The sequence below is a fragment of the Apiospora kogelbergensis genome (assembly GCF_038363985.1).
Source record: "Apiospora kogelbergensis strain CBS 113332 chromosome Unknown utg000001l_segment0_segment0, whole genome shotgun sequence".
Lineage (NCBI taxonomy): Eukaryota > Fungi > Ascomycota > Sordariomycetes > Amphisphaeriales > Apiosporaceae > Apiospora > Apiospora kogelbergensis.
The window spans coordinates 5,885,176-5,912,369 of NW_027117418.1; the positions used below are offsets into that span (position 1 = coordinate 5,885,176).

Sequence of the window (27,194 nt, forward strand, 5' to 3'; positions counted from 1 at the left end):
CCAGGCGCGTACCTTCCCAAATCCACGTCTTTCCATTGAGAGCCTGTTAAGCGACGGTATCCTCAAAAAGACCGACAGCAGTTGCGCAGGCATCCCCGACATGATTTGAGAACAAGAACAAACGCTCGACGTTTAAGACGTCTGAAAGGGTCTGGTTGAAGTTTGACTTCTTTTTGATCATTAACTTTTCGAGGCGTTTATCGAAATACACCAACTTCACCTTTCATAATTCTGTCGTGCCCCCTGCCCATCTTCCTCTCCCCGTCACAAAGTACTTGTAGTCTCGTAATATTCATAATCACTGCCACTTATTTTATCCTCCATTCGAAATTTGTAACAACTAGTTGCTATGACATGACGCCATGTTGGCGTGAGGGGTATCATGATCGAATCCAAAACACTCCTGTACTCCTTTTTCTTCTTGATACTAGTGTGCGTAGCGTCATGACCATACATGTCCATCTACTCCCGGTATCCTTATACGCATGTTGTAGTGAAGCTCGCACCCTGGTCTTCAACCCAGTGGCATCCCGATGATGGGCAAAGGGAGTTGGTACTGTTCCGAAGCCACCATGGCCACCTTCGAGGCATCATCTTCATTTGGAACAGACTTGTTACGAATCTTGGTCTTCTTTTGCCGCGCCTCTTTCTTTTTTTCATGTGTCTCCAAGTGGCGGCGAAGCTGGTCGGCACGGATGAACTCCTTGTCACAGCCGGGCTCGGTGCATTTCATCTTGTTGCCTGGGCTATGGATCTTCCGATGTTTGGATAGATTGGAGGACTCGCCAAATGCCTTATTGCATACGTCGCAACGGAGTGGCTTTTCGCCAGTGTGGGTGCGCTTGTGCATAGCTATGGTGAAAGGTTAGTAGGATAAGCGAGAGAGTGGTGGACCGGGTGGTGTACATACTAAGAGCACTTTTTTGCTTGAAAGCCTTGTCGCAGCCAGGCAGGTCACACAGATATGGCTTCGCCCCAGAGTGACATCTCTCATGTTGCTCCAAGGCCTGTCGCGCCGAGAAACCATCTCCGCATGTCTTGCATTGGAACGGCTTGACTATGGAAATATTAGCAGCAGGTACAGTACAAAGCACTGATTCCAGAGGATATACTGACAGTTTGTATGTGTAGTGGCGTGTCGTCGCAACTTGTTTTTGGAAGCAAAGCTTGCATCGCGTTTCCGGGTACAATCATGCCATCGACACAAGTACTTGTCTTTGCTCTTGAAGACATCGACGTGGTCGACACACACGTGTAGTTGCAAAGCCTCGCAAGATTCGAATACCCGGTCGCACGTGACGGGATGGTTTACGTCCCCTATCAACCATCCACATCTTTTTTCAGCCGGATTTTGCTTCCCAGGCTTGGGCGGTATGCTGGCTCTGAGAGTATCTGGACTGCCGTTGGCAACGTCCGGACACAGGGGAGGCGGCTCAAGCATCGACGTGGCCGGCTGGGTTACCCCACAAACTTTTTCAAGTGAACCGCTCTGCCCAAAGATAGGACATCCGAATTGTATTAAGCTGGGGTCTTGAGGCTGATCTTGAGGCCCAGGGTCGCGAAGGTGTCCTAATGTAAGAGCCACGCTGTGTTCCGTGTTCGTATGGTTGCACTGTTGGGCATGCGGAAAGAATTGGGTTGTTGATAGATAATCAAAGTCGCACCATTGCTGGTGGTGATCCCACATAGTACCAAGGGTTGCTGTCTGTTCGGTATCGAAGCAATTGGGGTCATTGCACGGGGAGCCTGAGTCGGCACAGTCCTCATCGTCGCACGCTGGAGTGCAGTGGTCGCTATCCAGACAAGATATTTGGCTGCATTTGTCCTCGGTCGTGCAATCCTGGTTCGCCCCAGTACACTGCGGCAGAGTACACGAGCTGGGACAACAGATGCCTTGGCAGCCTGTTCCTGAGCTTTCAGCACCATAGCCATGGAAGAATTTGAACCCATCATCCGACTCTTGTTTATGATCGTGGGAAGTCCAATCCATGATCTGTTCGAGGTCTAGCTGGCCGTTGACCGGATAGATGCTGGAGTCGGGTCCATATGGGTAAGGCGGGAACGAAACCGAGACCGCCCGACCTTTGGAGTATAATGACGACAAGGGGGGCTGCACCTCGGTAGTTCAGGGAAGAGTTCGAATCTTCCGGACAACGAATAGCGCAGCCATCGTCGTGGGGGTGCTGGATGCCGCCGCTGAAGTCAGGGCCGCTGAAGGGCCCCAAGTCGAGCAAGTAATCGTCTGCGGCAAACATGTTGTCATTAGCCGTGGTGTTGGGCTCGTCGAAGGGACTCTTCAAGTCGGCCGACATAGAATCAAGGCCATAGTAATGATCGATGACATCTATAGGGTCGTTCATATTTGCACACCTTGGCCATGTAGGATCCTCAGAAGCAGTAGAGGGGCAGCTGCTGAGACAAGACAAGACGAAGCCGGGCAGGGCGAGGACTATATCTGCTTTTTGTTACTGTGCGGGTAGGCCCGACGACGACGGCGGCCCGGTCGGTAGTTGTCAGCGACAGAAACAACAATGTCTGTAGTCGCCGTGGTTCTTCGAAACGGCGCAAAGTTTGACGACGAGTTTGTTTTCAGCCTCAATGACGGAAGACTGGGTATGCTGGGTCTGAGCGTCCAACGAGGGGTTCTTTCCAGTGGAATATGGAAGTTATCGGGTTACTTGCGTCAATGGCCAAACTCTGCCAACCCGGGCCGGTGAGAATGAGAGGTAGGCAGGCTGGTAGACGGTAAAGGGGACCGCAGAAATGAGAACCTTGAGGGCACCTTTGTCCGTCACCGAGAAAAAAAACAACATCAAGCATCCATTTTGTCGAACTGAGGTGTATTCTCCAGTCCCCGGTTCTTCAACAGCTAACGACAACACGGGGCAAGTAATGGCTCAATGTCTATGTGACTTGTGGCTGGCAATACGGTTGAACGGTGAAGAGACGTCCCCTCTACCATTGCATCATCACAAGCGCTTCGGCTGATTGCAGGCGCTGCCGTCCAGTGTCAGCATGTGCCTGCCAGATGCATTCAACGAAATCGAGTGATGGGCAGTACGATGTACATACAGCCAGTCAGGACCAGTAGGCCGATGCAGTGGACGATTCGACAGCGGGCTGCGGAGCTGCTGTGTTTGTCTGCGACCCAGCTGCCAGCCGCTGGTATGGGTATCGTGATTTTCGTGCCTTTTCCACCCTTGGCTGGCCGGCCATCAAGGTTCTCATTGTCAGCAAGAAATGGGTTCAAGAGTTAGTATGCGTCCGATTGCTGGCAAATAGAAGGCGCCGCCCCAAAAGTGGGAACTGGCGCCGCTAACACCAAGGCTTGCAAGTGCCAACTTTCCTCTCGCCTCTCACCTCTTGCCTCTGTTGCGAGGCTTCGAGGCTTCGAGGCTAGAAGAAGAGAGACAGCTGCGCGCCAGCTGGCAGCCTGCGCCGGAGCATCAATATTAACTGCACTTGGAGGTACAGAGGTACACCCCACAAGTACATGTAGCTTCCGACAGCACCCCTTGCCACGAGGCCGGCCTGGACTTTGGCCACGCCGTCGCAATGCACCTAGACACCATGCACCATGGGAATGCGGCGGAGATAGCACGTTGTGCCGAGATCCCGTAGCCTGGCCGGTGGCTACACCGGACTCGAGCACGGATGTGTGCCACCACGGGCCGTTGCGTGAACACATGCCACTCACAGCATGCAGACACAGGCTCCAGGCTCCAGGCTCCAAGCCACCAGCCTAAGGTCCGAAGATGCCACGCTCCATCACCGCGTAGTGTGGGCGATTCCACACTTCCTGCCAGCTTTAAACTGACTTCTGCATTAAATTGGTTGATTCTCCGTAGGGCTGGGCTCGTAGGCTATTCAACACGCCTCATGTCGCTTGCATTGCCTTGTATCTACACGCATTCTGCCTCGGTCTATCGTTAGATCTATGCTTTTGTTGGCTCGGCGTCGCATTCTATTGGTGGGCGACCGGCATTTCCTGAGAATTATCTAGGCAACATCACCTTCTATCACTCCCAGAGTTTGAGTGGCAGGAGTCAATCCGATCGTATCGCCTTCTAGCGTGTGGCCTTTTTCTCAACCCCTCTCCCCCATCGAGATATAGAAACACGTAATATCTAACTCACATGTATACATTTATCATTGGATCGCCGGATCGAACGGCTTCCCATAACGGCACATGTTGTTGAAAGGGGAGGGGGTTACGTCGCCCAGGCCCTCATAAGCTTCGCAAAACAAACTCGGCTCTGTCGCCGAGCAACCTGTTATCAGGGGGGTTTATTCGCAAGCGCTGTAGTGTGATGATGGTAGTCCTCGAGGTTGAAGGGTTCGTGCCATCAGGACTATGTAGGATACTACTCAACAGTTCCTCGAAGGCAATAATACGCACGCTCTCATCAGAAGCCTCACATAGCAAATTAAACAATGCTTTGCACAAGGATTGCGTCTTGTATCATGTAAAGTGTTGTGGTCCAATCCCAAAGATCAAGTTACAAGCCATCCTGACTGGGAAACTAACCAGCCAGACCTTGGCCGCCCATTGGTTCTTTCTATCACGGACGGAACTGGTTCCGCACAAGCTGACTTAGGGACACTGCTCAAGTAACGACAACCACTGCTTACATCGTAACATGACCAATGCTGTAGGGCAGAAGAGTAGGAAGATGGATAATCCAAAGCATGCCATCGCAAGAAGAGGTCGCGTACCCTGCCGCTGATGAGGAATAAAGGGGTATAAGAGAGGAGACCGCCATCAATGAAGGCGTATTCCAACGTCTCCATCGCAATTCATCACCGAGCAACCCGAAGCCATCTACTTACATACTCCCATCATCACTAACTACCAACAACCGTCACAATGTCGCTTACCTACACGTCCACAACCCACAGCACACCTTACCCGCGTATCGACCCCAGGCAGCCGCACCTCTCCGCGACCACCAATACGGTCATGATCGTGGGAGGGTCCGCGGGGATCGGCCGAGCCACGGCCGCCGCCTTCTTGGCCGCGGGGACAACCCGCCTGGTCCTGACGGGCCGCCGCGAGGAGGTACTGAGCGCCGCCGCCACCGAGCTGGCCCAGCAGCAGCCTGGCTCCGATGCCAAAATCCTCACTTTCGCCGTCGACGTCACGGACGAAGCCGGGATGGAGCATGTGTTCGTCGAGACTGAGAGGACATTTGGTAATCCCCCGGACATCGTGATTAACTCTGCTGGGCTTCTGGGAGGGCCGTTGAAACCGCTTGCAACCCTTGACAATGCCGGCTTCAAAGATTGGTAGGCAAATTCTGATTGTGTACTTCATTCTGCTTATCGTTTTATTTGGCATCCACCCCTTTATCCCAGCGTTTTAGGACGGGCCTTATGCAATAAATGCCTTTAATTTTCTCACGAACTCTACTAAACAAAGTAACGGATAACGTCGAGGCTCTGACCAACCACATATAGGTGGAGCGCCTTCGAAGTCAACGTCCGTGGCGCTGCCTCGCTGGCACGCCTTGTCGTTCAACATGCGACTTCCGCACCTTCTGTTGCCGCCCCCAACAGCAAGAAGGACCGCGGCCTGACGGGGGCGACTCCGACTCCGACCACTCTGATTCAGCTCTCGACGGCGGGTGCGCTGTTCCCAGCCAGTGGCGCCTTGCCCATGAGCGCCTATGCTGCGAGCAAGCTGGCAGCGATCAAGGTGATGGAGTACATCGGGGCTGAGACGGATCCGGGGTGCTGCGCATTCTGTCGGTGCATCCGGGCATCGTGTCCGAGACCGAGGGGGGCCAGAAGATGACGAAGGAGAGCGGCATTGCTTGGGAGGGCGACGATAGTAAGAACCTCTTCTTTTCCCCTACTTCCTTTCTGCCCTCCCCTCTTGTAGTATCTGGTCTTTACTTAGTGGCCTGGCTACTGTTAACATTTTCGTGAAAAATATAGTCAACCTGCCCGCCCATTTTCTTGTCTGGGCCGCGAGCCGAGAGGCCGAGTTTTTGCGGAACAAGTTGGTCTTTGCGACTTGGGATGTCGATGAGCTGGTGGCGAGAAGAGAGGAGATAGCCAACTGCCCGGAGCTCCTCATCGGGCCTAACGGTTTCCCCAGTGCTATCTGAGCACAATAGCCAGATCGAGAAGCCTGCCAGAACCCCCTTGGATTTCGCGAAGAAGAGGAACCGCGCTTAGATCCCCAGTCATATCAAAAGCGTCAGGTGCGTTGGATCTGTAGCGTCACTCGTTTAACATAAAGTGTCATCACACTTTAACTCTTGCATTTCATATATACTCTATTACGCTCCTTACTTACCACCCCTCTACCACCGTAGCATGGACATGCAGCCCCTTGGCCGGCCTTGCCGTGATGCCGCCCTTGATGAGCATGTTCTTCTCGTCGTATTCCTCCTTGTTCTTCAACTCGAACTCGAAGCGGCCGATCCAGGCTGCCAGCAGACAGGCGAACTCGGCCTTGGAGAAGGCCTGCCCGATGCAGCTTCTCGGTCCGTGCAAAAACGTCAGGAATGCGTAGTTGCTCGAGGCACCGCCGCTTCCGGCCCTCTTCTTGTCGTTCTCGTCCGTGGCGAGCCACCTCTCCGGGTTGAAGACGTTGGCGTCGGCACCCCAGAGCTCGGTGCTGTAGTTGATGGCCCAGGGGCATATGATGACGCGGGTGCCCTTGGGCACGTGTTCGCCGTTGATTATGGTGTCGACCACGGGCTGACGGATGGTCAGGGGAACAGGCGAGTAGTACCGCAGGACCTCGTTGATCACGGCGTTCAGGTAGGGCAGGTGGTCGATGTCGAGACTGGAGACGGTGCTGTCCGAGTCCACGGACGGCAGGTTCTCTCGGACCTCCTGGCGCAGACGCGTTTGGACATCAGGGTGGAGGCAGAGCATATATATGGCCCAAGTCATGGCAGAAGCCGTGGTCTCGTGACCGGCGGCAAGGAACGTCATCAGCTGGTCTACGAGTTCCGCATCCGTAAAGGTGCCGGACTCAAGGGCGACAGACAAGATGTCAACATCTGTCAGCTCCTTTCGTGCCAGCTTTTCTCGTTTTTCCTGGATCAGGTCGCTGCACACGGCGCGGATGGTCTTCGCAGCCAAAGCAATATCGTTGTTGCGCTTGACTGGGATACGATTAGTGATCCAGGCCGGCATGAACAGTCCGAGGATGCCCAGGATGCGAGCTTGCCGCGATGGCCGAAAGAGGACCCGATAACGTGAACTAAGCTCGTTGTCAGGGTTGTGGAGGGCTCCGAAATCGCGACCGAGTCCGGCCACGCCGATGATGTCCAGAGTAGCCCTGGACGCCCATTCGCTGACTTCGAAGGAAGCCCAGCCCTCCCGTCTCGGCGTTTCGGATTCCCGTTGGGTGTCTTTCTGGGCGGTAGCTTGCTTCTTGGCTCCCTCCGTGACTTCACTAGTCATGGCCTGAATGGCTTCGCGGCTCTTGTGCCAGAAAACCGGGTACAGGTCCTTGACATGCCGGAATGCGAACGCAGGCATGAGGTTACGACGTTGCACCTTGTGCTGGTCACCTTCGGCCAACAGAACCCCTATGCCTAGGATTCGGCCTATCGAATTCCTGATCTGAGAGGGCTTTTCAAAGTCATAGTTCCGTGTGACAAGGACGTCTGCGAGTGCCTTGGGAGACGTCGGCATTATGCGCTCCTGGTTGAAAATACCCGCATACCGGATAAGCCCGTTGTTTGGCACGGTGTTTATCCTGAACAAGCTGTTAACACCCGGCGCTCGTTTAACAACATGCATCGTGAACGTACCATCCTCTCATGGGAATACCGGTAGGGCTCTGGGATATCTCGGTGAAATGGCCATTCCAGAACGAGCCCCCGGGGGCTAGGGGAGATGACGCAGTGGCGAGAAGAACTTGGGGTAGAGAAGAATGGTCCAGACAACCCAGAGGAAGACAGCGGAGAGCTCAAGGCCGCAGAATATCTTGACGAATCTCGAAGAAGACCATTCTGCCTGGCGTGACACTAGTGTATAGGCAACGACAGCAGTCGCCGCCGTGAAGGGGCGCCAAGCCAGTGCCATATCGTTCCGAACGGCTAACGAATGGAGGTCCCGTGAAGCTTGTTGTGTTAGGCTGTTGCTGTTGAGAATAGAGATAAAACAAGCATCCTCTTCCTCTGGTGAGAGATTAGAGTAGCCAGCAGAAGAGGTGAAATGAGCGATGCATGCAATCCTAGGGTAGCAGTCCTCGGAGCTGGGAGAGCCCCCACGTAGCATACCCACCCGCTAGTGTGTGTGCCAGAGGGCCCTGAATAGTTCGTCTGGTCCATCTGGTCCATACAGCCTCTGTCGTGTTGGTGCTGCGTCATGGCAGCAGGGCGATGATGACTTACAAGGCGCGCTGCCGTCTGTCTACCACGGCGCAATCGCCTGTTTCCTCTTCTTTTCCCCCATCACGACCAGGTCCAAGCCAATGTTCCCGTGGGGTGTTGATGCGACGAGTATGCCCAAACCAGGACAGGGCAAAAGGAAACATTTGTTTCATCCATGCAGGAGGTAAGCTGGTAGGAAGGCGCAACTTGGGTGCGCCAAACTAACGAAACCCTTACCCAATTGGGGATGCAGCGGGCGCAACGGGTGGGACTGCGGATGACGGGCGGATATGCAGCCGCTCGCGACAATGTCTACTTGTATGTAGCTGCCCCGCCACTCCCCCGCCACTCCCCCAAACTGGAGGGGGACGGGATTGGGTGTTGGGAAAGAGGACACATGTACCACCACTGCACGTAATTGAATCGAGCCAGTCAATCCAACCCTGCAGATCTGCTGCTGCTGCTGAGGGGCCCGATGCGTGATCGATGCTTCAAATATGGCATTCGTTATCAACTTATCAACTTCGTAAAACCACCGAGTGCTACGTCCCACAGCCCACTGCTTGAGAAACCACAGTATATCGCACCAGCCAGCCAGCGCCGGCGAAAATGTCAACAATACCCGTACCACTGGCCAAAATCGGCATCCTGTCCATCGGGGACATGGGCATGGGGATAGCCAGGCTTCTGGTCGCGAGCGGGTTCGCCGTAGCGACCAACTGCAAAGGCCGCAGGTACGTACAAGGGCAGCATGAGGAACAGAGAAATAAAGGCTAACTTTGCTACAGCCAAGAAACCATCGACCGCGCCCAGGCGGCCAGTGTCGAGGTCCTCAAGTCCGACGTCGAGCTCACCGACGCCTGCTCCGTCATCCTGTCCGTGGTGCCCCCGCGCGACGCCCTGGCCACGGCGACGCGGGTCGTCGAGTCCCTGGTCGGCGTCACGCAGCGGGACGCCCCGCTCTACCTCGTGGATCTGAACGCCGTGGCGCCTTCGACGGTGCGCCAAACGGCGGAGCTGGTGGCCAAGTCACGAGCGCCGATCCGGTTCGTGGACGGTTGCATTCTGGGAGGACCGCCATCGCTCACGAGGCTCGAGGACGGCTCCTCGTCCGACGAAGCCGGGGACATCAGCAAAGCCTGGAGCCGGCCGAGCATGCCGACCTCCGGCCCTCACCAGCTCTCCGAGATCGGCGGGTATGGCGGGAAGCTCGCCGCCATCCTGAACACGCGGCACATCTCCACAGACGTCGGGGCCGCGAGCGGCCTGAAGATGTGCTTCGCGAGCACCACGAAGGGCTTCACAGCGCTCGCCATCCAGTCCTTCACGACCGCTCAAAGGCTGGGTGTGCTGGACGAGCTGAAACACGAACTGTCGGATCGCAACGCCTGGGAGAAGGCGGCGGGAGGCGTGACAGCCATGGCCCCAAAGGCCTACCGATGGGTCCGCGAGATGGAGGAGATCGCCCTGACGTTCGAGGAGGACGGCGGCTTCGCTCCCGACTCATTCCAGGGTGCCGCCAAGGTATTCCAGGCTGTGGCTGACTCGGAGCTAGGCCGGGAGAAGATTGGGAAGCGGGAAAGGGGCACCACCGTCGAGGACGTCGCCGATGCCCTGTCCGAGGGGATGGACAAGAGGAAGAAAAAAACAGTATGAGGTAGATGGGGGCAAGGGGCAAAGGGTAGACTGGACCATTGTGAGTGGCTTCTATTTTCGCAAGGGCTGCTACTATGTGGATTGATTCTCATTGGCAACCCGACCAAAGAACAAGTTCACTACCAACTCATGATCACAGGCGAATCTCAGATCGATTCACCATACTTAAAACATATCAAAGTGAGTTCTGGGAGCGACTCTTTCCTTTTCGATACGAAAACACACAAACAAACATGAACGAAACACGACATGGCAATGCACATCAGTTCGCCTAAAGGAGAGGCACGCACTATTATCAAAAATGTTTGTCATTTATTTCTGATGGCCTGGAGTACACATGCGCCATGCGAGTGGACTGAAATCGCAATTAACTGATTAAAATCAGAACGCCTGATATAATAGCAAGCATAGTATGAACTATGGAATCGCAGCTTGCCGTGAACCTGAACGCATTTTTCTTTTCACGCCAAATATAACCTCTCTTTGGTGCTTTATCGCCTACGACTGGCTGCGCGTCGCACGCTTGTTGGCCTCGTTCTTGACGTTCTCGGCGCCAGTGGCCACAGCCTCGGCAGCCTTGTCCTTAGCATCCTTCGCCTTGTCCTTAGCGTCGCCAACAGCCTTCTTGACGGGAGCGGGGGTTGAGCCACCCATGGACAGGGCTCCGACAAGGGCGATGATGGTGACGAGGAGACCACCAATGGCAGTAGGAACCTCGGGAACGAACTTCATGGCCTCAATAGGGTCGTTCTGGGCAATGGTGATGAAGAGGTCCCACTTCTCCTTAATGAAGAAGACGGGGTCGTCCAAGAACTTCAGGTCGGAAGGCGACTTGGGCTTATCGCTGTCCTTGGGCTTGTCAGCAAGCTCGAGAAGCTGCTCCTGGGGGTGCTTGAGGCCGAAGGTCTCCTCAGCGAGCTTGTTAGCATCCTCAACGGAGTGGCCAATGTAAATGTTATCCAGGAGGATGTTGTTCTGCATAGTCCAGATCTCGAAACCAATCTGTAGAGGAGGTCAGTAACACGCATGGTTTTTCTTGGGCACATGGCACTAAAACTCACAGCGCCCATAGGCTCAAAGTTGGCAGGAGTCTTATCCTCGAAATAGTCAGGGTTCTTGATCTTGCGAGGAGCCCAGACGCCCTTGTAGGCAGGGTTGTCGATGTAAGCGGCGGTCCACTTGCCCTTGTACTCGGGGTTCTTCTTCATGGGCTTAGTCCAGGGGCCGCAACCAGAGGCATCGGCACACTTGGGGTTGGGGACGGTAGGGGGATCCAGTCACCATCCTCCTCGTCATCCCAGTCCTCAGGCTTCTGAGCCTCAGGGTCGGGAACGGTGAGGGGCTCGCTCTCAAGCCAGTCCTCAGGCTTAGTAGCCTCCTCATCAACGATCTCGTAAGGGGCGTCCTCATCCCAGTCCTCGGGCTTCTTGGCCTCGGGATCGGGGATACGAGCCTCATCGACCCAGGTGTCGGGCTTGGAGTCCTTGGGGTCGTCAATCTCCTTCTCGGGGTTGACGGCGGGGCTGAAGTCCTCGAAGAGGCTGCCCTCCTTAACCTGCTCATTGTTCTGCTTGATGGCGTAGGTGTTGTTGGGGTGAACAATGAGGGTGTAAAGCTCAGTCGTTTTCACGATGCGAGCAGTGGGAGGGGTCTTAAGGTGCTTCTCCTCGTACTCGCCAGTCTTGGGGTTCTTGTGGTTGAAGATGAAGTGGACCTTGTTGGTGTGGCCGCACTTGTCGGGACCGAACATGATGACATAGGGAGTCGTGTTGGCGAACTCATCCTGGTGGAGAGCCTTGTTCTCGCGGAGGAGCTTGACGTAAGCACCACCACACTCGAGACCGTCTGTGAAGGGAGTTTTGTTAGAACGAACATCAGAATGGTATGGCAGGCTTTCAACTTACTCTGAAGCTTAACCTCGTACTGGACGACAAGAGTCTTGCCCTTGTTGTCAATCTTCTTGGGAAACTTGGCGGAGATGGCGTGGTGGGCAGCGGGGTTCTTGACAACAAGACCCTTATCGCCCACCATACCCTTGTAGACTTCGGGCTCCTCAACAGCCCACTCGCCGACGTACGCCCACTCCTCCTCGGCGTTCTCGGCACCCTTCATATCCTTCTTCGCGTGGGAAGGCTTCCATCGCTTCTCCCAGTCGTCGGTGAACTGCTCAAGGAAGGGAGCCTTGAGTTTTGTGGGCTAGACAAGAATTTGACGTCAGTCTCTGGTTTCTAGCATACAAGATTCCAAGATGGCCAAGCATGGTTTGACGTCGACGAGTACAGGGGAAATTGGCGACATAGGAAGGAATTGCCGCCACTGGCGTGGAAGAAATACTCACAGTGAATGTTGGCAGGTTGGCTGCAACTGAGGAAGAGGCGGCCTCGGCCACAGTGGAGCTCTCATCCTTCAAGACCTTCTGGGCATCGTCAGCGAGGGCAGCGCCAAAGAAGAAGGCAGCCGCCCAGGCAATGGTAGCGGGGCTGAACTTCATTGTGAAGTTTCGTGAGCTGTTGCTGAAGCAAGAGAATTTGACCAACAAGCTTGAGCTGTCCCAAGGGTAGCTAGTCAGGCCAGATGGGGCTGAAACAAACAACCTGGATGGGGATGTTGGACTTCTCCTTGGATGGGGGAAAAGAAAATATGAAGTGCTCCCAGAGCTCAACGATCAAGACGATTGATGTCGAGGGAAGAAGGGGAGGGAAAAGTGGTGAAGGGTTTCCGAAATTGTAGCAATCGCAATAAGTAGCTGTCTCTGCTCCTGCGTTCAATAATAGGTGGCAGTTTGCAACAACGTGGCCAGATTGGTCCCTTCTGAGAGCTTCCGCCGGGCCCCACGCTCCAGCTAACAGCGATCGTATTCAATGGAAACCGCCTAGCGTCTTGGTTGGGTTGCTTGGCCCGTGCTCCACTGGAGCTTCGCCTTGGCGCTTGGTGCGGGGATCGCCTCCACTTTGGTTGGACTCATTCACCCAACTTGTCACATTGATTCAACTGATCCTCTTACACAGATATCTCGCGTCATTGGGCCGCTGTTCTTTACATTGAACCAGCTGCCTGCTGGTGTTCGAACTCCAATTTCCAGTCGTGCATCATCCTGGTCTCCTGGAGCTGGAGACAGCCGGCCTGGTACCTATAGTACTGTATATGTATCCTCCTCATTTGGCCTCGACGGACTCAAGTTCTAGTAGATTGGCAAGCTATGCATGAACTGGCCACTTGTCCAGATCTCAGGACTTGGCAGCAGTGGCTATGGATGAATGTACCTGTAGGTGCAACCACACGAATAAGTTGTTTCCTCGAGGACGGCTCCTGGCTCCTATGCGCGTGGCTTCTGCCGGCGATGGTTTAGGGATTGGAGATGGTGTCGTCTCATTCCGAGCCAATCAGCTCGCACAATGCTGAATCGCGGGTGGAGCTCCACAACGTCTTTTCGAATTTAGCCTCGAGCCAAGTTTCCAAACGGCTTTGGTAAACTGCCAGAGCCGAGCACCCTCTGATTGCATTGGGAATTGGCCCTGTAATCAATCACCCGCTTCCGGATTCGCGAGATCCAGCGACGTGTCAAGATGAGCAAGAGGCCCGAAGCTTCGCTCGACTCCCAAATGCCGGATGCCGACCAGAAGCGTCGCCGTCTCGAAATCTCGGAAAATGGCGATAATGCACACCTCGTCACCCCCGAGCCGCACGACCATGACCACCCTGCAAATCTCATCCCCGCGCTGTGTGCCAAGTTCTGGACCCTGGGATGGGTGACTGGCACTGGCGGTGGTTGCTCGATCCGTGATGAGTACGCTAAATTCCCTCCCTCTTTCCCATGGCCCAAAGTTGCCCGTCCACGTCGCTATCCTCAGGGAGGCGGGCCACTATGCTATGTCCTGACAGACAAAATGTGTCGCTGACTTTTCATCGGTAGCGACCTGGTTTGGGTAGCACCTTCGGGCGTCCAGAAGGAGCTCATGACGAGCTCGGATCTGTTCGTGCTCTCGGTTGCGCAGCAGACGGACCCCAAGAATCGGGTCTACCTGCACAAGCCGCCGGCCGGCCGGCCCTCGCAGTGCACGCCCCTTTTCATGGCTGCTTTCACCAAGCGCGGAGCCGGGTGCTGCATCCACACGCACTCCCACTGGGCCGTGCTGGTGACCTTGATCCTGGAAAGCCAGGGCCCCGAAAAGGACAAGGCTTTCGAGATCAACAATATTGAGCAGGTCAAGGGCTTCGGCCGGGGCCACCAGAAGCAGGGCAACCTGGACTATCATGATACTTTGCGTATCCCGGTCATCGAGAACACCTCGCATGAGGAGGACCTCACCGAGTTCCTCGAGGAAGCCATGGAGAAATACCCAGATACGTACGCCGTCCTCGTTCGGAGACATGGTGTCTACGTATGGGGAGATAATGTCCATAAGGCTAAGACTATGTGCGAGAGGTAAGCAAAGCTTCCTACAGTGGGTTGCATGGAGGGTGTGCTAACTGCGAATGCAGCCTTGATTACTTGTTCCAATTAGCTGTTGAGATGAAGCAACTTGGTCTTCCGTGGATCAGCAACGTCTCCAAAGTGGTCACATCCTCGGGAAGATAAGTCGAAAGCAATGATTCTTAAATTAAAGTATCTTCAGATATATCCTGAGATGTTAAACAAGAAAGATGATTATGAACGACCCTGCGCCCACTCCGTTTCAGGGTCTTTGTGCGCTGTCGTCCGAAAGCATTAGCGACGCGGCTTAACGTATAATCTTCCCCATAGTCCGTTCTAACATATTGATACACCCGGCCATTACAGGGCGAAGACCGCGGCCAAGAAGCCCAGGATTCCAATGCCAGTTCCAACAGGTGCGAATTTTTTCATAGCCTGGGCAGCGTTGTGGGTAGCTGTAGCAGACGGGGCGTTGTCTGTGTTCGAGGCGGCCGCGCCTTTGGTCTGGTGCATCGTAGTCGTGAAGGTCGAGTCGCCGCTCGTCACGGTTGATACGACATCAGCCTGGGTAGGCGTCGGCCCGGCGCTGTCGCTGTCGCTGCCGGCCTTGGCCTTGGTGGACTGGGCTGGTGTGCCCGTCGTCGTGTAATAGTACTGGCCGATGCAGTCGTTGACGCACTTTTGGTAGTCTTTATTATCAGCAGCGGAGCCCTTACCCACGGGGCAGGCCGCGACGCAGTTATTAGTGGCGTTAACCTGCTGCGTGTTCGGACTAGGGACCGCCATGCATTTGGCCCGGCAATCCACGTCGCTGGCCTTGCCTGGAGGAAGAGTCAGTGAACGCTCCTCGGGGCATGCTCAAACTATGCATCGAGTCCCTGGGAAGTGTATCTGAGACTTACAAGCGTCGAGACAGGTGGTGATAGCTGACTGCTCAGGGGTCAACCCCACTGACGTAGTAGTAGTAGCGGCGGCAATGGTCGAACTCATCGATTCCGCTGCATTGGCAGTGAGGGCGAGCATGCCCGTCAACACAAGGAAGTTGAAACGCATCTTGGTGGTTGATAGTAGCCACGAAGCTAACAGAGCGTATAGAAATAAAACTATGAGAAAGGAGAGAGAGATGGACCAAAGAGACCTTCCTAACCAGATGGTGTGTTGTTCTTAGTAAAAGCAGCGCAAAAGAAATTATGCGCTCACTGGGGAGCAGCTCTTCTTATAACGAAAATACAAACGACTGGAGCTATGTATAGCACGAGGGAAAAGCTAATGGCCCCAAGGCAACACTTCCAAACACGCAAGGACACTACAGAACACACAGAGGTCTAGATGGAGACTATGCCCTGGCTCCGAAGTTTTGTCAGCCTCGTGCGCTGCCCAGCCGTAGGCTGAGTTCGAGCATACGAGCATCGGATGGTCAGCGGCTGGGATAGTGACTTCATGCCAAAGCTTAATGCCACAGGGGCAAGATAGCGAATATTACAAGCCTCGTTTACTGAAGCCTGTGCATACCAGATACGCAACATAGGATTGTCATGCACCTACACGGAATGAGGGCTGGTCAATTCCAAACCTCACAAGCCGCTGCCTACGGAAAGTCAAACATGGCTGACGAAGTTAGCTATGACGCACCGTTACCATTTTAGGCACTACATAGTAGGAGATGCGTCCGTTTTGGTCATCGGTGGAGAGATCAGGTGGCCAAATTGAGTCTGATCGAGAGACTTAATTCAATGCATGGCATATACAGGGGAAAGGGCTTGTGGCGACAATTCGGCATACAGTATCATTGAGACAAGTGGGTATACGGAGCTTTAGTATTCTTAACTTTGGCGACAAAATAGTCCGGAGTGGACGACCGGAAACCTGAGGATCAGGGGCATTATTTCACTATCTGGCGCTGTCCTATGATACTATGCGAAGAGCCTCCCCCATATTGTGCCTGCTACATGATATGGCCGACGAAGTTTTATTGCAAGTAAACGTCTACCTTAAGTCTTTGTATTCCGGGAAAATGACATGATCTTCTTTAAGTTCCATCGTAACATCAGACGGTCAGCCACCTGAGAAGTCTAATTTCAGAAGGAATGGCCTAACAACAATTACCTCTTGCTTCCCCTGAATGGCACGGAACGCGCCGAATTGCCAATGTCCAAAGTAAACAAATATAGAACTAGGTTACCGCTTCATACCCGCGATCTCCTTACTTATAACTCCTTTTTCTTTCTTTTTCGGATACTCAAGGGAAGCAGCTGCCAATACAAGCTGCTCATACATAGATTCCACATGGCTATCCCTAACCCTGTGGTTTATACCAATACGATCAGTATCAAAACTCCAAACGTAATACACCATCTCCCATTTACAAACCAGTATCTCAATACTCTTATGACCAATGTGTAGGATGTTGGGACATTCGGCGGGTTTGAAGCACGACGGTTAAACTCAAATCCGGTCTGGTAATAGCAATATCAACATGTAGTGATAGTATGATCCAACCCTCCAAACATAGAAATCACTAGATATCGAAGGAACACGACTGTCCATATCGTAACTTAATTCACTGGGAGTATATTGTCTAGATTCGTCGATGGCGATGTTCATACGACCTTTTAGGATGAGTAACTTCCCAGAATGATCACACAATAGACTTTGACAGCATGAGCCGAAAGTCTCGGGTCCCAGTAATTGCGTGTTCTAACAATAATCCCTACAGAGAAACTTGGCAGACTCGCTGCAATCATCTAGGTTAAATTTATCCGACCTCTTGGAGTTCAAAAGGATTTACTTGCCTGTGTGTGGAACGACCCTTCCCACTCATCATAAGATGAGAGAGTGATACAAATACCGCAAAGAATGCGTGTGAGGCAGGATTGCGATAAACGGAGATAAAAGAGCGCATTTCTAACGAGAATACCATTCTCAACTCACTTCGCTAAGCGGCCTTGACCACATATCACCTATGCCACTCTCTTCACATCGCAACTTAGCCATGGGAGCTCGCATCGAATCTTGTCGCATCGTCACAACGGCAATATCTGCGAGACATTCAGCTTGCACTGCCGCATGGGCTGGCAATATCAGCTGTGAAGTGTAGTATGATAAATGAGGCTAAGCACACTAGATAATCTGGAACATGCTTAGGTGCTCAACTTGAACATTCCAGTGACCTTGAATATTGTAAAGAAGGGCTAGATGCATCCATCCCGACGGAATGGTAAGGCATCTACATAGCAAAAGAGGCCCCGGACGACATGGGTGGTGTATGCTTTTAGAATGTAATTATATAAACGAGACGACCTACATGATCATGCAGTGGAGTGACTTCAACATCTACAGCCTCACATCAAATATACAATCGAGAAGGAAGACCGCCAACACTGCAAACCTAAGACTGCCACTGAGCTATATTTTTATATATATATATATATAGCTTACCAACGCCATGTTGCCTCGAGTTTGGGTCGTGGCCGTTCTTTATACGGCAGCGGCAAATGCGGCAGTAGTGGCTCAACTCGACCGCCGTCAAGACACCGACACCTGCGTTATCATGTGCCCCGACGTAGGCGGATCAGGCGAGACTACCTACTTTTCCGATCCCTGCAGCAGCACTTGTAACAGCTATTATGAGTGCTCGGCAGGCGTGTTATTCAACCTGGCATGCCCCCAAGGCCTGGCATGGAACCAAGATCTCCAGCTTTGCGACTCGTTGGAGAATATCGGAGAGTGTCCTCCTGTCCCTGACTGTTGCAATGCACCAGAAGAGTTGCCTTCCTCAGAAGACGTACCCTCCCCAGAAGAGAACTCTACTCCCTCGGAAGATTCTCCTCCCACGGAAGAGTTCTATCCCTCAGAAGAGTAACCTGTTGTAACATGATCCTTTGGCGGGTCAATTATTGCTGGGACAATTCACTGTTGTTTGACGAGGCCACTATTGCACGACTGGAGAGTGCCGGGGACATGAAGTTGCTGTATTTTAGGACCATTATCCTTTTCTTGTTCGACTTCGATTGAAACCCAGTTAGCCGGCAAAGCGGAAGGCTCATGGTGATATTTGCGGCAGGTTTTGAAGAGACACAATTGATTCTGGGCCCGGGACGAGAGAAACTTCCCCAGAACAGAAGACTGTAGTCAAGTCACAATGCTCGCCAGTAGTTAGAATTGAAAGCAAATCGAGCGAAATGCACAACTGAAAATCGAGGTAGCAGGCCGGATATTTGAACTATAGTAGAATCTCGCTGCCCTGGATCTTGATTGGATGAACACGTCTGATGGGGAAACTTCGGCTGTGAAATTGAAGATGCTGGAGCTTAGGCCGCCGGCCAGTGATGCACTCCCCGACGTAAGAGCTACAAGGTCTATCGAGTCGTGAACCAGACCAGCTACTCTGAATTGCAACCTGAGCAAAGAGCAAGAGCAAAGAAGGATAGTGTCTACGCAAAACGTCAAACAATTCCCAGAATGACTTGGTTCTCAAAGTCAACGACGACCTTCGGGTTCCTGCTTTTGGCGCATGCGTAAGCTACCTAAATCCCCTCCGATATTGGCATTATCCACGCTGGCTTCTTCGCAACCACCACTGACACCATCCTCTCTCGCACAGCTGCTATTCCGCCTACGAGCACTCGGCACTGCAATCCCACCGCGCAGCGTCCCTCTCGTCCCTGAGCGCCACACAGCAGCAAGCGGCATCCTCCTCGCTACCCCTCGACATCAGCCTCGAGACCATCGTCGCCACCGTCATCATCACCCTGGGCCTAGTGCTGAACACGGCGAAGCTGCGGCCGATCCAGTGGCGCGTCTGGGCAGGCCAGATCGAGCGCGCGGGCGAGGAGGGCGCCCGGAGCAGCAGCGGCGAGGTTGACAAGGACTACGTGGGCAACCCGTTCAAGTTGCTTGAGAGCCGGCCGGGCTTCGTGGACATCCGCAAACAGCGCAAAGAGTTCGCGGAATGGGTGAAGCAGCAATGAGTTGATATTTGTATGCCATGTGTTTCGCTCCTGGCAGAAGAAAAGCGTGTGATGAGGCCTAGCGCAGCACTTTACACCGGTTCAGCAATCGTATAATGCATTGCCGAGACCGAGAATCGGACAAAATCAATGCCGTTTTGCGAGTGTATCGAGCGCTATCTGCATTGAACATCGTGGTTTGTGAAAGTGGAAGCGATCCAAAGACGCTGGAGGGAATTTTAATAATGTCTGCATACGCCTATATATCGTCAAGATCCCTCGATGGCTATCGTATCGTTGCAGCTACTCTTGGCATTGGAATTGGGCAGGTATTTCTCGACTGCTCGAATCTACTGCCTGCGAAGTGATGTAGGCAGGTGCGCCTAAGAAGACCGGAGGCAGGCACAGATATGAGTTCGCTGCTTCCCCAGATGTCGCAGATCCAACATGATACAGACAGGCACGCACAGGCACCACAGAACATCCATTATTCCGATCCTCTTCCCAATCCCAGAGATATGCCATACCAACTTGTCGTCCATTTTTGTGTTAATCGATCTGCCACCGCGTGTAGCAGCTCTTCACAGACGAAAGCTCCGCGAGAATTACCTCTATATGCCATGCCTATCGTGAGCCTCGAGAGGACCCTGTTTAGAATTGGCCAGATACGACCTCATTTTCTGCCAACCCCAATTGTTGGAAAGCAAAAGCATTCCACGACGACGAGATGGTACAAAGACGTGGCACCCCACATCCGCCATATCGGATGGCACAATCCCAATCTCCTCGGGTGACCATCCCCAGCACGCCTCCCCTGCCTGAGATGGCACGCAGACCAAGACCCTTCAGTTCGATTCCTCGTGGCAACTATGGTCAACTTCCCAGCTCGTCGAGTCTCCCAATGCCAGGTCCAAGATCCCGTCCAAGCTCGGCAGCTGTATCTCGCGCATCTGTCTACTCTCCTCAACTGCCACCGCATCCTGAAAGATCGCGCTTATCATTGCGGCCATCGGCACTTCGAGCATCCTCCACAAGTCGTGACGCGCAGTCTGAAGGTAATATAGACGGACAAGGCCAAGCCGATGATCATCTCAGTGTCGATAATGCCGACGCACTGAACGAGGTTATACTGGCTCTGGACATGAAGCAGAACGGGAACCTTGGCTGTGCATACTACATCGCTTCCGAGGAGGCCCTTTTTCTGATGGAAGATGTGTCAATGGCTACAGTGGAAATCGTTGAGACGGTGCTTCTCCATGCGAAGCCAACAACCATAATGGCACCACCCCGTGTGCCTCAGGAGGTACACGACAAACTCCAACGCGGGGCACATGACGAAGGTGGGAGCGTCCAAAGTAAGGAGCATGCCAAGAATGACAAGCAAGTGCTAATAGTTAGCAGATGGTGTGCAAGGCGCGTACATTCTGCGTACCCTCAAGTCAGTAGACTTTCGGTACGATGCTGGGGTGGACAAGCTTCTCGGTGTACAGAGCCAAGTGGCTGATTTCCAGAATATGCGCTATGACCTGGCGGATGCTGGAAGGCTGTATCAAGATGATGTCGGCGATCAGCATGAGTATTCACAAGAAGTGCGTATGAGATTAGGAACGATTATCAATCTCGAAAGTCGCCTCGCTGTAAGTACAACTTTGCAAGAGACTGAAGATGGGTGACTAATTCACAAAAATAGATAGGCTGCGCTGGCGCTGTGCTAGGGGATCTTCGCCGCAGAAGAACAACTCAGTACCTACCAAATGACCCAGACGCGTTGGTTGCATTTTCGGTGAAATCAATCGCTATGTTCACTCTCTTCGACTCAATGTTTGTAAATGCAGATACAATGATATCCCTGCAAATCATTCAGCCAGAGTATCACCCCAACAGTCAAATGCGTGGACCAGATAAGTCGAGTATGGGTGCGAAGGAGAACCTGTCGATTTACGGACTATTTCACTTTTTGGCCTGCACACCTCAAGGTAGACACAAATTACGACGAACCTTCATGCGGCCAAGCATTGACATTGACCTTATTCAAACTCGACAAAAGACACTCGCCTTTTTCCTACGCCCTGGAAACGCAGAAACGGTCATGCAGCTTGGCAAAGATCTCCGTCAAGTCAAGAATATGCGTTCAACCATTGCATTTCTAGAAAAGGGGGTGGACAGTCCCGGCCGCAAGGTCTCCGTTCGAAATGGCGTGTGGGCATCTCTCCAACGTTTTGCCCTCTATGCCCTCAGGATACGTGACGCTCTCGCACAAATGACAGCGGCTGAGACGATCCCCATTATCGTGCGAGTCCTAGAGAGCGTTCGCTCAGGCCCCTTGGTTGATATTGGCGAGTCCATCAGCAGAACTATCGACTTTGAACAGTCCAGCGGAGAGGAGAGAACGGCAGTAAAAAGAGGCATCGATGCCAATCTCGACGAAATGAAGCGACAGTACGATGGCATGGAACATCTTCTTACCGAAGTCGGCGAGAAGATGCGTGGCGACATCCCTGAATGGGCCCAGCATTACATTTGCAACTGCGTCTTCCTTCCTCAGCTCGGATTCCTCACGGTTGTCTCATTGAACCAACAGACCGGGAAACCTAACTACGAGGGAGAAGGTCTGAACGACATATGGGAGCAGATGTTTGTCACGGATGGCGAGGTATATTGTAAAAATCAGCGCATGAAGGCAATGGACGAACAGTGTGGTGATGCGTACTGCATGATCATTGGTAAGACATATAAGACGTTTTGTTCGTGACTCTATGCTAAAAGTTGTTTAGACCGTGAGATTGAGATCCTGTATGAGCTTTCGGTTCTCATCCTTGACCACCAAGATGCCATTCGTGAAGCATCGGACATCATAGGCGAGCTTGATAGTCTCTTGGCAATGGCTGTTGGGTCAGGCAAGTACGGATGGGTGGCGCCGAGAATCGTACACGAGAATGTTCTGCAAATAGAAGGCGGTCGGCACCCGTTACAAGAGCTTGTGGTTCCCTCCTTCATCTCAAATGACTGCGAGCTGAGTGGTGGCAACGGCGAGGAACAGGAAAGCGACCCTTTTGATCAAGGTCCGCCTGCACCTTCATCTGGTGACTTACCCAGTACCATGATATTGACAGGGCCCAATCATTCCGGGAAGAGTATCTATCTCAAACAGACGGCCTTGATTGTCTACCTGGCACACCTGGGCTGCTTTGTGCCCGCTGATCGAGCACTCATCGGCATCACAGATCGAATTTTGACGCGTATTGCTACCCGCGAAAGCGTGACGAGACAAGAAAGTGCCTTCGCCATAGACCTACGACAGGCAGCGTTTGCGATGAACTTTGCGACAAGACGAAGCCTCGTACTCATCGATGAGTTCGGAAAAGGCACTAATAGTCAGGATGGTGCTGGCTTGCTCACCGCATTGTTATGCCACTTTACTGGGTTAGGACCCGAGAGACCTAAAGTGCTTGCGGCTACTCATTTCCACGAGATATTCGAAAATGGGTTTCTCACAGAAAGTATGGAGCTGGCTTTTGCTCATATGGATGTCCGCATAGATTTCGACGCAGATGCATCTGAGAACCAGGTGACGTACCTGTTCAAGTTGGCTCCAGGAAGAAGTATTTCCAGCTTCGGCAGCAGATGTGCAGCAATGAACGGCATCGACGAGGCTGTTGTAGAAAGAGCGGAGGCTATCATCATGCTTCTCGCTCGCAACGAAGATCTGGAGGCAGCATGTTCTAAGCTGTCTGACACAGAGACTTCCAAACTAGAGATGGCAGAAGGAGTCGCCCGCGCCTTTCTAGAACAAGAGATAGAAGCGGCGCAATCAAGAGGGCGTATGCAGAGAACCGGGGGTAGGTATCGAGCCATGCTTGAGCAGATACTCCGTGCTGAGTCGTCGACTTCCACTAGTACGTGATGTTATGTTGACAGGCGGCGCGTTCGGTCGATTTGAAGGATATGTCTCGATGTGGAGCGTGGCTCTATGGAATCTTTCGCTTTTCTGTTTTCGGGTTCTGCATGCTGACGAAGACATCGAGAGTAATGCATCATGGTATTAGCTTTTCGTAGCTGTTTCATAACGACACCGCACGTCAATTTTTCAAGGTCTGTTCCAGACATGTTTCTGCGACCAGTGCACCCATTTCCCCAGATCACTTAGTTTGCTATGTGTTCATGTCGCAGCACGGGATGACAGCAGCCATACAAACAACATGACGGCCGAGCATTCCATATGACCGTCCGGTGATGTTTTCGAGTCAGCTGCATATCTACCTGACTTATATTTTCTTCGCCCAAGCCCAGGGGCCGCCCAAGGATTGAGTCGTACGAGCTCTTGGCCTGGCTAAGCTGTCCATACAGCGTCTTACACTCTGCAACGCTTTGAATATGCACTCGCCAAAGTCTTCTCAACATGCAACGAATCGATGTTCTCGCAATGCACCTCGCGTGCCACTCCTCGCAGACTCTGGCTTGGTCGCCAAGAGATAGATTACGTAGACTCCTATTCCACTCCCGGCCAATTTCTTTTCGTCCAGGACAATATATATAACAAGACAGGGCTTTATTTGGATATAGAAAGCCTCACAGTACAAGCGTCTCATTCTTTTGTACCATTATTGTCTTCCCTCGGAGAAAGGAGAACGCAGCGATTTCTGCCTTGTCTAAACCATTGGTTTACCTGGTCATATGGAGACAGGTGCAATCAGAGGCCGTCCTATATGTATAGATCATCATGCAGTTCACCGTGATCCTTCTTTGGGCCATGGTGTTTATTACCGCCTATGCCCAGGTGTGTCACATCTCCACCCTTCAGCTCACGAAAACACGATGAATCCTGACAGCAATCTCGCAGAGAATCCATAACCCCCTTTTTAGTCCGCGAGCGCACTGTATCTCGCGCGAAGAATAACTCGACGATTCGTAGCAACTCGACAAGTATTGGGAACAATACAAGAGGTGAGGGCTGAACATCCATCCCCGCTCCTTCTGTCGTTAGGGGAGAAAACAAAGGCACTGCACAAAGGCGCCATGCCTGAGGCGATAACTGATCCAATCTCCCCTGTCTCTCCTAGAACAACAGGCAATTCGACTGGGGGCGGCAATACCCTGTGCCAGTGCAGCTGCAACGGCGGCCCTGGATCAGGTTCCAAGGACTACAACGGCTCAGCTTTGGGCTCCAGGCCTGGAAATCGCAGCAGCGGTAATAACAGTACTGACGGTCCTGTTCAGGCCGCCGGCTATGAGCTCAGGGCGTCCGACGCGGGTGGATTGGTGACAATTGCTGGACTTGGTGTCGTGCTCACGCTTTTTATGTAAGAAAGTGTAAGCTGATGACTACTTATACGCGGAAAGCCGGAAAGAGAAACGGAGCGAATGTCACAAAAAGAGCCGCGAAGGGTCTTTTGTCTTGGTCAAACTGGCGTAGAGTCAATCAGAAAAGGAGGGGGTTCGTGATGCCTGCAGTCACAATGCAAGACGGTGGCTGATACAGGACATAGAAAGAAAAACGGGGTTACTCAAACGAGATGTTAGAACGGGCTTGAGTGGCTATTTTGATTTCTGTTGAATTGAATGAAGACCACCATTTCATCTCTGGTTATTGACCTGTGGATATCCTACGTGAAATAACAAAAAAACGTACATCGGGTATCATGCTGCTTAAACGAGACCAACCATTATAACGCCAATTCAAATGATCAATGACATGCGATGATGCAATAGACGCCCCTTCCGCCGACGAGGGTCAAACTGCGCCGCTTCGATTTCACCCCCTAGCTCCAGACCAAGGAGAGTAGCAGTATCGCAACGGTCGATAGCGTTGCGCTGATGGCGAACGATGGCGCTTGTCGTCCCTCTCGGCTGCTAGCCCCTCTTTCCACGGGAGCTGCGAAGGGATCGGTGGGCAAACCTGATGATTCGGGATCGTCTTTGTTGCCGTCGACCACCGGGCTGCTTGTGATGGTGGGACTTGCCGACGTAGTCAAGGACGTCCCCGGCGTCGTCCCTTCGGATGGAACCGAAATGATGGCAGTGGTGGTGGAGGCTGATGTCTCTGGAGTCGTCGCAGTCGACGCTACCGAGGTTGCGGAAGTCGCGCTTGGAGTCGGTTGAGGTACCGCCGAGGTGCTGCTGCTGGTGGGCCGTGACGATAACGTTGTTGGCGAGCCGCCACTTCGTTGGGTAGCAGTACTCGTAGCAGCAGAGCTACTACTAGCAGTGGCACTGGACACGGGACCCTTCAATGCGGCGTTGCCGTTGCGGATCGCCGAGTTGGGGATGGGCAGGCCGAGAACGAGGCAGCTAGTCCGCAGCGGGATGAGCAGAGTGCCCAGCGACAGCGAGCTCTCGCACTCGTCGCGGATGCAGACCGCCACAGCGGGTAGGAAACTTTCCTCCTCCCGGGCGGCCCGGCAGATGCAGCGAGTGTCGGTGGCGCGGCAGGTTGACGACTTCTGCACGCAGTTGGCGACGCAGAAAGGCAGTGATAGGAGGCCGGCCGCTTCGGCTTGGTGTGAGAGCCAGAGCGAGACCAGGGTGGTGGCTAGGGGTAGCCAACTTTTTCGTAATATCGCCATTGCTGACTTATTTGGCGGTTGATTATGAATGCTGGTGGGCGGATGGTGAGGCGCAGGGCTTTCGGTATGATAACAAGGTACTATGAAAAAGGATAAATGTGAATTCAGACGAAATGCAACAAGTCAAATACCTAGGAAACTGCATGGCCAAATCAACGGGGCAACAGCATTGTCGGTAGACAGCCGAACCGGTTCGAGTTGCAGATGTTTGATCGACGCTGTCACGCCAGGCACTGATGAAACACTGCAACCTCATGGCTGCGAATGGAGGGCATGAAGCAGCTTGTGGACCAACCATGTTGCAAACGAGCGGATTGCCCGTCCATCGCCAAGCCAGGCATTATCGTCGTCCCGTCAATCAATCAATCAAGGAGGTTCTTGTAGTACATGCAGGCCTCCGGTCGCTTCTCATCGTCGTCCGACCCGGGCGCCTTGGCCGTCACCTCGAAGCCGCATTTCTGGTAGAAGGCGATGGCGGCGTGGTTGGTCTTATACACCTCGACGCCCAGCCGGCATTGCTGCTTGTTACTGCTGCTGCTGCCCTTCTCCACAAGCAGTCGCCGGGCCTCTCTTGGCGCGCGCTCTCGACGGCCGTGGCCATGAGCCTGAGCCCGAGTCCCTTGCCGCGCGCCTCGGGCCGGGTGTAAACGCCTGTATTTTGGTAGAGCAATAGCACAGCATCGCTATTACCACAGTCAGACGGTCTGGCCTGTGACAGGACGGCCCGCGTGGGATTCGACACGGTTTGCTCCGCGCCGTGCATGGGGCCGACCAGCGAGACGGCCGAGAGGATGCGGCGGTCATGCAGGCGCACGGCGACAAACGTCTTGACTCGTGGGTTGCTTAGTCGCTGAAGCCAGGTCTCGTCGGGGAACGCGGCCTCCCGCGCGTAAGTCGACCCGAAAGCTTGATTATCAGTCAGCAGAGAGCAAGCCGGTCACGTGTATTGCATTGCATTGCACTGCACTGCACTGCACTGCATCCTCGGTCCCTCGTTTCTTCTCACCTTCGGCATCTTGCTTCAGCGCCGCGAGGCGAAATGGCTTGTACTGTTGCAGGTAGAATGCCCGGCCGGTGTCGTTGACTGGGATCAGCTCGATAGCCCATTCGCCCGCCACGGGGTCGGGGGTTGCCATGCTCCTAAGCCAGTTGGGAGATGCTGGATCTACCCAAAGGGACTGACTATACTCAAGCTCGTGAATGTGTCACATTGGCCGGGGTGTCAATGTCCGCTGTGTCCTGGAGAAGTTACCCATGTGACGAAAATAGCAGC

The 27,194-nt window shown here is 53.3% G+C and overlaps 14 protein-coding genes across 14 annotated transcripts; 7 read left to right on the forward strand and 7 right to left on the reverse strand.

Moving 5' to 3' along the window:
* Positions 1 to 514: 514 nt before the first annotated feature.
* Positions 515 to 2,360, reverse strand: PG998_001892 (uncharacterized protein; the record flags this gene model as incomplete). The annotated part of the gene is made up of 4 exons (XM_066868710.1): positions 515 to 852; positions 911 to 1,057; positions 1,117 to 2,030; positions 2,083 to 2,360. 4 exons carry the CDS (start codon positions 2,358 to 2,360, stop codon positions 515 to 517), a joined length of 1,677 nt encoding a protein of 558 aa, XP_066737125.1.
* A 2,507-nt stretch (positions 2,361 to 4,867) lies between these two features.
* PG998_001893 (uncharacterized protein) lies at positions 4,868 to 6,110 on the forward strand (the record flags this gene model as incomplete). The annotated part of the gene is made up of 3 exons (XM_066868711.1): positions 4,868 to 5,286; positions 5,458 to 5,748; positions 5,882 to 6,110. 3 exons carry the CDS (start codon positions 4,868 to 4,870, stop codon positions 6,108 to 6,110), a joined length of 939 nt encoding a protein of 312 aa, XP_066737126.1.
* A 187-nt stretch (positions 6,111 to 6,297) lies between these two features.
* PG998_001894 (cytochrome P450) lies at positions 6,298 to 7,764 on the reverse strand (the record flags this gene model as incomplete). Its single annotated transcript, XM_066868712.1, has 1 exon — positions 6,298 to 7,764. The coding sequence occupies one exon, from the start codon at positions 7,762 to 7,764 to the stop codon at positions 6,298 to 6,300; it is 1,467 nt and encodes a 488-aa protein (XP_066737127.1).
* Positions 7,765 to 7,851: 87 nt separating this feature from the next.
* On the reverse strand, positions 7,852 to 8,244 carry PG998_001895 (uncharacterized protein; the record flags this gene model as incomplete). Its single annotated transcript, XM_066868713.1, has 1 exon — positions 7,852 to 8,244. The coding sequence occupies one exon, from the start codon at positions 8,242 to 8,244 to the stop codon at positions 7,852 to 7,854; it is 393 nt and encodes a 130-aa protein (XP_066737128.1).
* A 704-nt stretch (positions 8,245 to 8,948) lies between these two features.
* Positions 8,949 to 9,995, forward strand: PG998_001896 (uncharacterized protein; the record flags this gene model as incomplete). Its single annotated transcript, XM_066868714.1, has 2 exons — positions 8,949 to 9,073; positions 9,128 to 9,995. The coding sequence occupies 2 exons, from the start codon at positions 8,949 to 8,951 to the stop codon at positions 9,993 to 9,995; spliced, it is 993 nt and encodes a 330-aa protein (XP_066737129.1).
* Positions 9,996 to 10,493: 498 nt separating this feature from the next.
* PG998_001897 (uncharacterized protein) lies at positions 10,494 to 12,486 on the reverse strand (the record flags this gene model as incomplete). Its single annotated transcript, XM_066868715.1, has 5 exons — positions 10,494 to 10,997; positions 11,057 to 11,185; positions 11,242 to 11,840; positions 11,900 to 12,191; positions 12,334 to 12,486. 5 exons carry the CDS (start codon positions 12,484 to 12,486, stop codon positions 10,494 to 10,496), a joined length of 1,677 nt encoding a protein of 558 aa, XP_066737130.1.
* Positions 12,487 to 13,561: 1,075 nt separating this feature from the next.
* On the forward strand, positions 13,562 to 14,574 carry PG998_001898 (class II aldolase/adducin N-terminal; the record flags this gene model as incomplete). Its single annotated transcript, XM_066868716.1, has 3 exons — positions 13,562 to 13,782; positions 13,909 to 14,421; positions 14,478 to 14,574. The coding sequence occupies 3 exons, from the start codon at positions 13,562 to 13,564 to the stop codon at positions 14,572 to 14,574; spliced, it is 831 nt and encodes a 276-aa protein (XP_066737131.1).
* Positions 14,575 to 14,769: 195 nt separating this feature from the next.
* Positions 14,770 to 15,462, reverse strand: PG998_001899 (uncharacterized protein; the record flags this gene model as incomplete). The annotated part of the gene is made up of 2 exons (XM_066868717.1): positions 14,770 to 15,230; positions 15,312 to 15,462. 2 exons carry the CDS (start codon positions 15,460 to 15,462, stop codon positions 14,770 to 14,772), a joined length of 612 nt encoding a protein of 203 aa, XP_066737132.1.
* A 2,392-nt stretch (positions 15,463 to 17,854) lies between these two features.
* On the forward strand, positions 17,855 to 18,271 carry PG998_001900 (uncharacterized protein; the record flags this gene model as incomplete). The annotated part of the gene is made up of 1 exon (XM_066868718.1): positions 17,855 to 18,271. The coding sequence occupies one exon, from the start codon at positions 17,855 to 17,857 to the stop codon at positions 18,269 to 18,271; it is 417 nt and encodes a 138-aa protein (XP_066737133.1).
* A 599-nt stretch (positions 18,272 to 18,870) lies between these two features.
* Positions 18,871 to 19,379, forward strand: PG998_001901 (Transmembrane protein 32; the record flags this gene model as incomplete). Its single annotated transcript, XM_066868719.1, has 2 exons — positions 18,871 to 18,926; positions 19,013 to 19,379. The coding sequence occupies 2 exons, from the start codon at positions 18,871 to 18,873 to the stop codon at positions 19,377 to 19,379; spliced, it is 423 nt and encodes a 140-aa protein (XP_066737134.1).
* Positions 19,380 to 20,085: 706 nt separating this feature from the next.
* Positions 20,086 to 23,262, forward strand: PG998_001902 (p-loop containing nucleoside triphosphate hydrolase; the record flags this gene model as incomplete). The annotated part of the gene is made up of 4 exons (XM_066868720.1): positions 20,086 to 20,713; positions 20,760 to 20,995; positions 21,049 to 22,081; positions 22,133 to 23,262. The coding sequence occupies 4 exons, from the start codon at positions 20,086 to 20,088 to the stop codon at positions 23,260 to 23,262; spliced, it is 3,027 nt and encodes a 1,008-aa protein (XP_066737135.1).
* Positions 23,263 to 24,078: 816 nt separating this feature from the next.
* PG998_001903 (uncharacterized protein) lies at positions 24,079 to 24,662 on the forward strand (the record flags this gene model as incomplete). The annotated part of the gene is made up of 3 exons (XM_066868721.1): positions 24,079 to 24,135; positions 24,271 to 24,302; positions 24,467 to 24,662. The coding sequence occupies 3 exons, from the start codon at positions 24,079 to 24,081 to the stop codon at positions 24,660 to 24,662; spliced, it is 285 nt and encodes a 94-aa protein (XP_066737136.1).
* A 455-nt stretch (positions 24,663 to 25,117) lies between these two features.
* Positions 25,118 to 25,921, reverse strand: PG998_001904 (uncharacterized protein; the record flags this gene model as incomplete). The annotated part of the gene is made up of 1 exon (XM_066868722.1): positions 25,118 to 25,921. The coding sequence occupies one exon, from the start codon at positions 25,919 to 25,921 to the stop codon at positions 25,118 to 25,120; it is 804 nt and encodes a 267-aa protein (XP_066737137.1).
* Positions 25,922 to 26,283: 362 nt separating this feature from the next.
* PG998_001905 (uncharacterized protein) lies at positions 26,284 to 27,057 on the reverse strand (the record flags this gene model as incomplete). Its single annotated transcript, XM_066868723.1, has 3 exons — positions 26,284 to 26,463; positions 26,511 to 26,827; positions 26,928 to 27,057. 3 exons carry the CDS (start codon positions 27,055 to 27,057, stop codon positions 26,284 to 26,286), a joined length of 627 nt encoding a protein of 208 aa, XP_066737138.1.
* Positions 27,058 to 27,194: the final 137 nt, after the last annotated feature.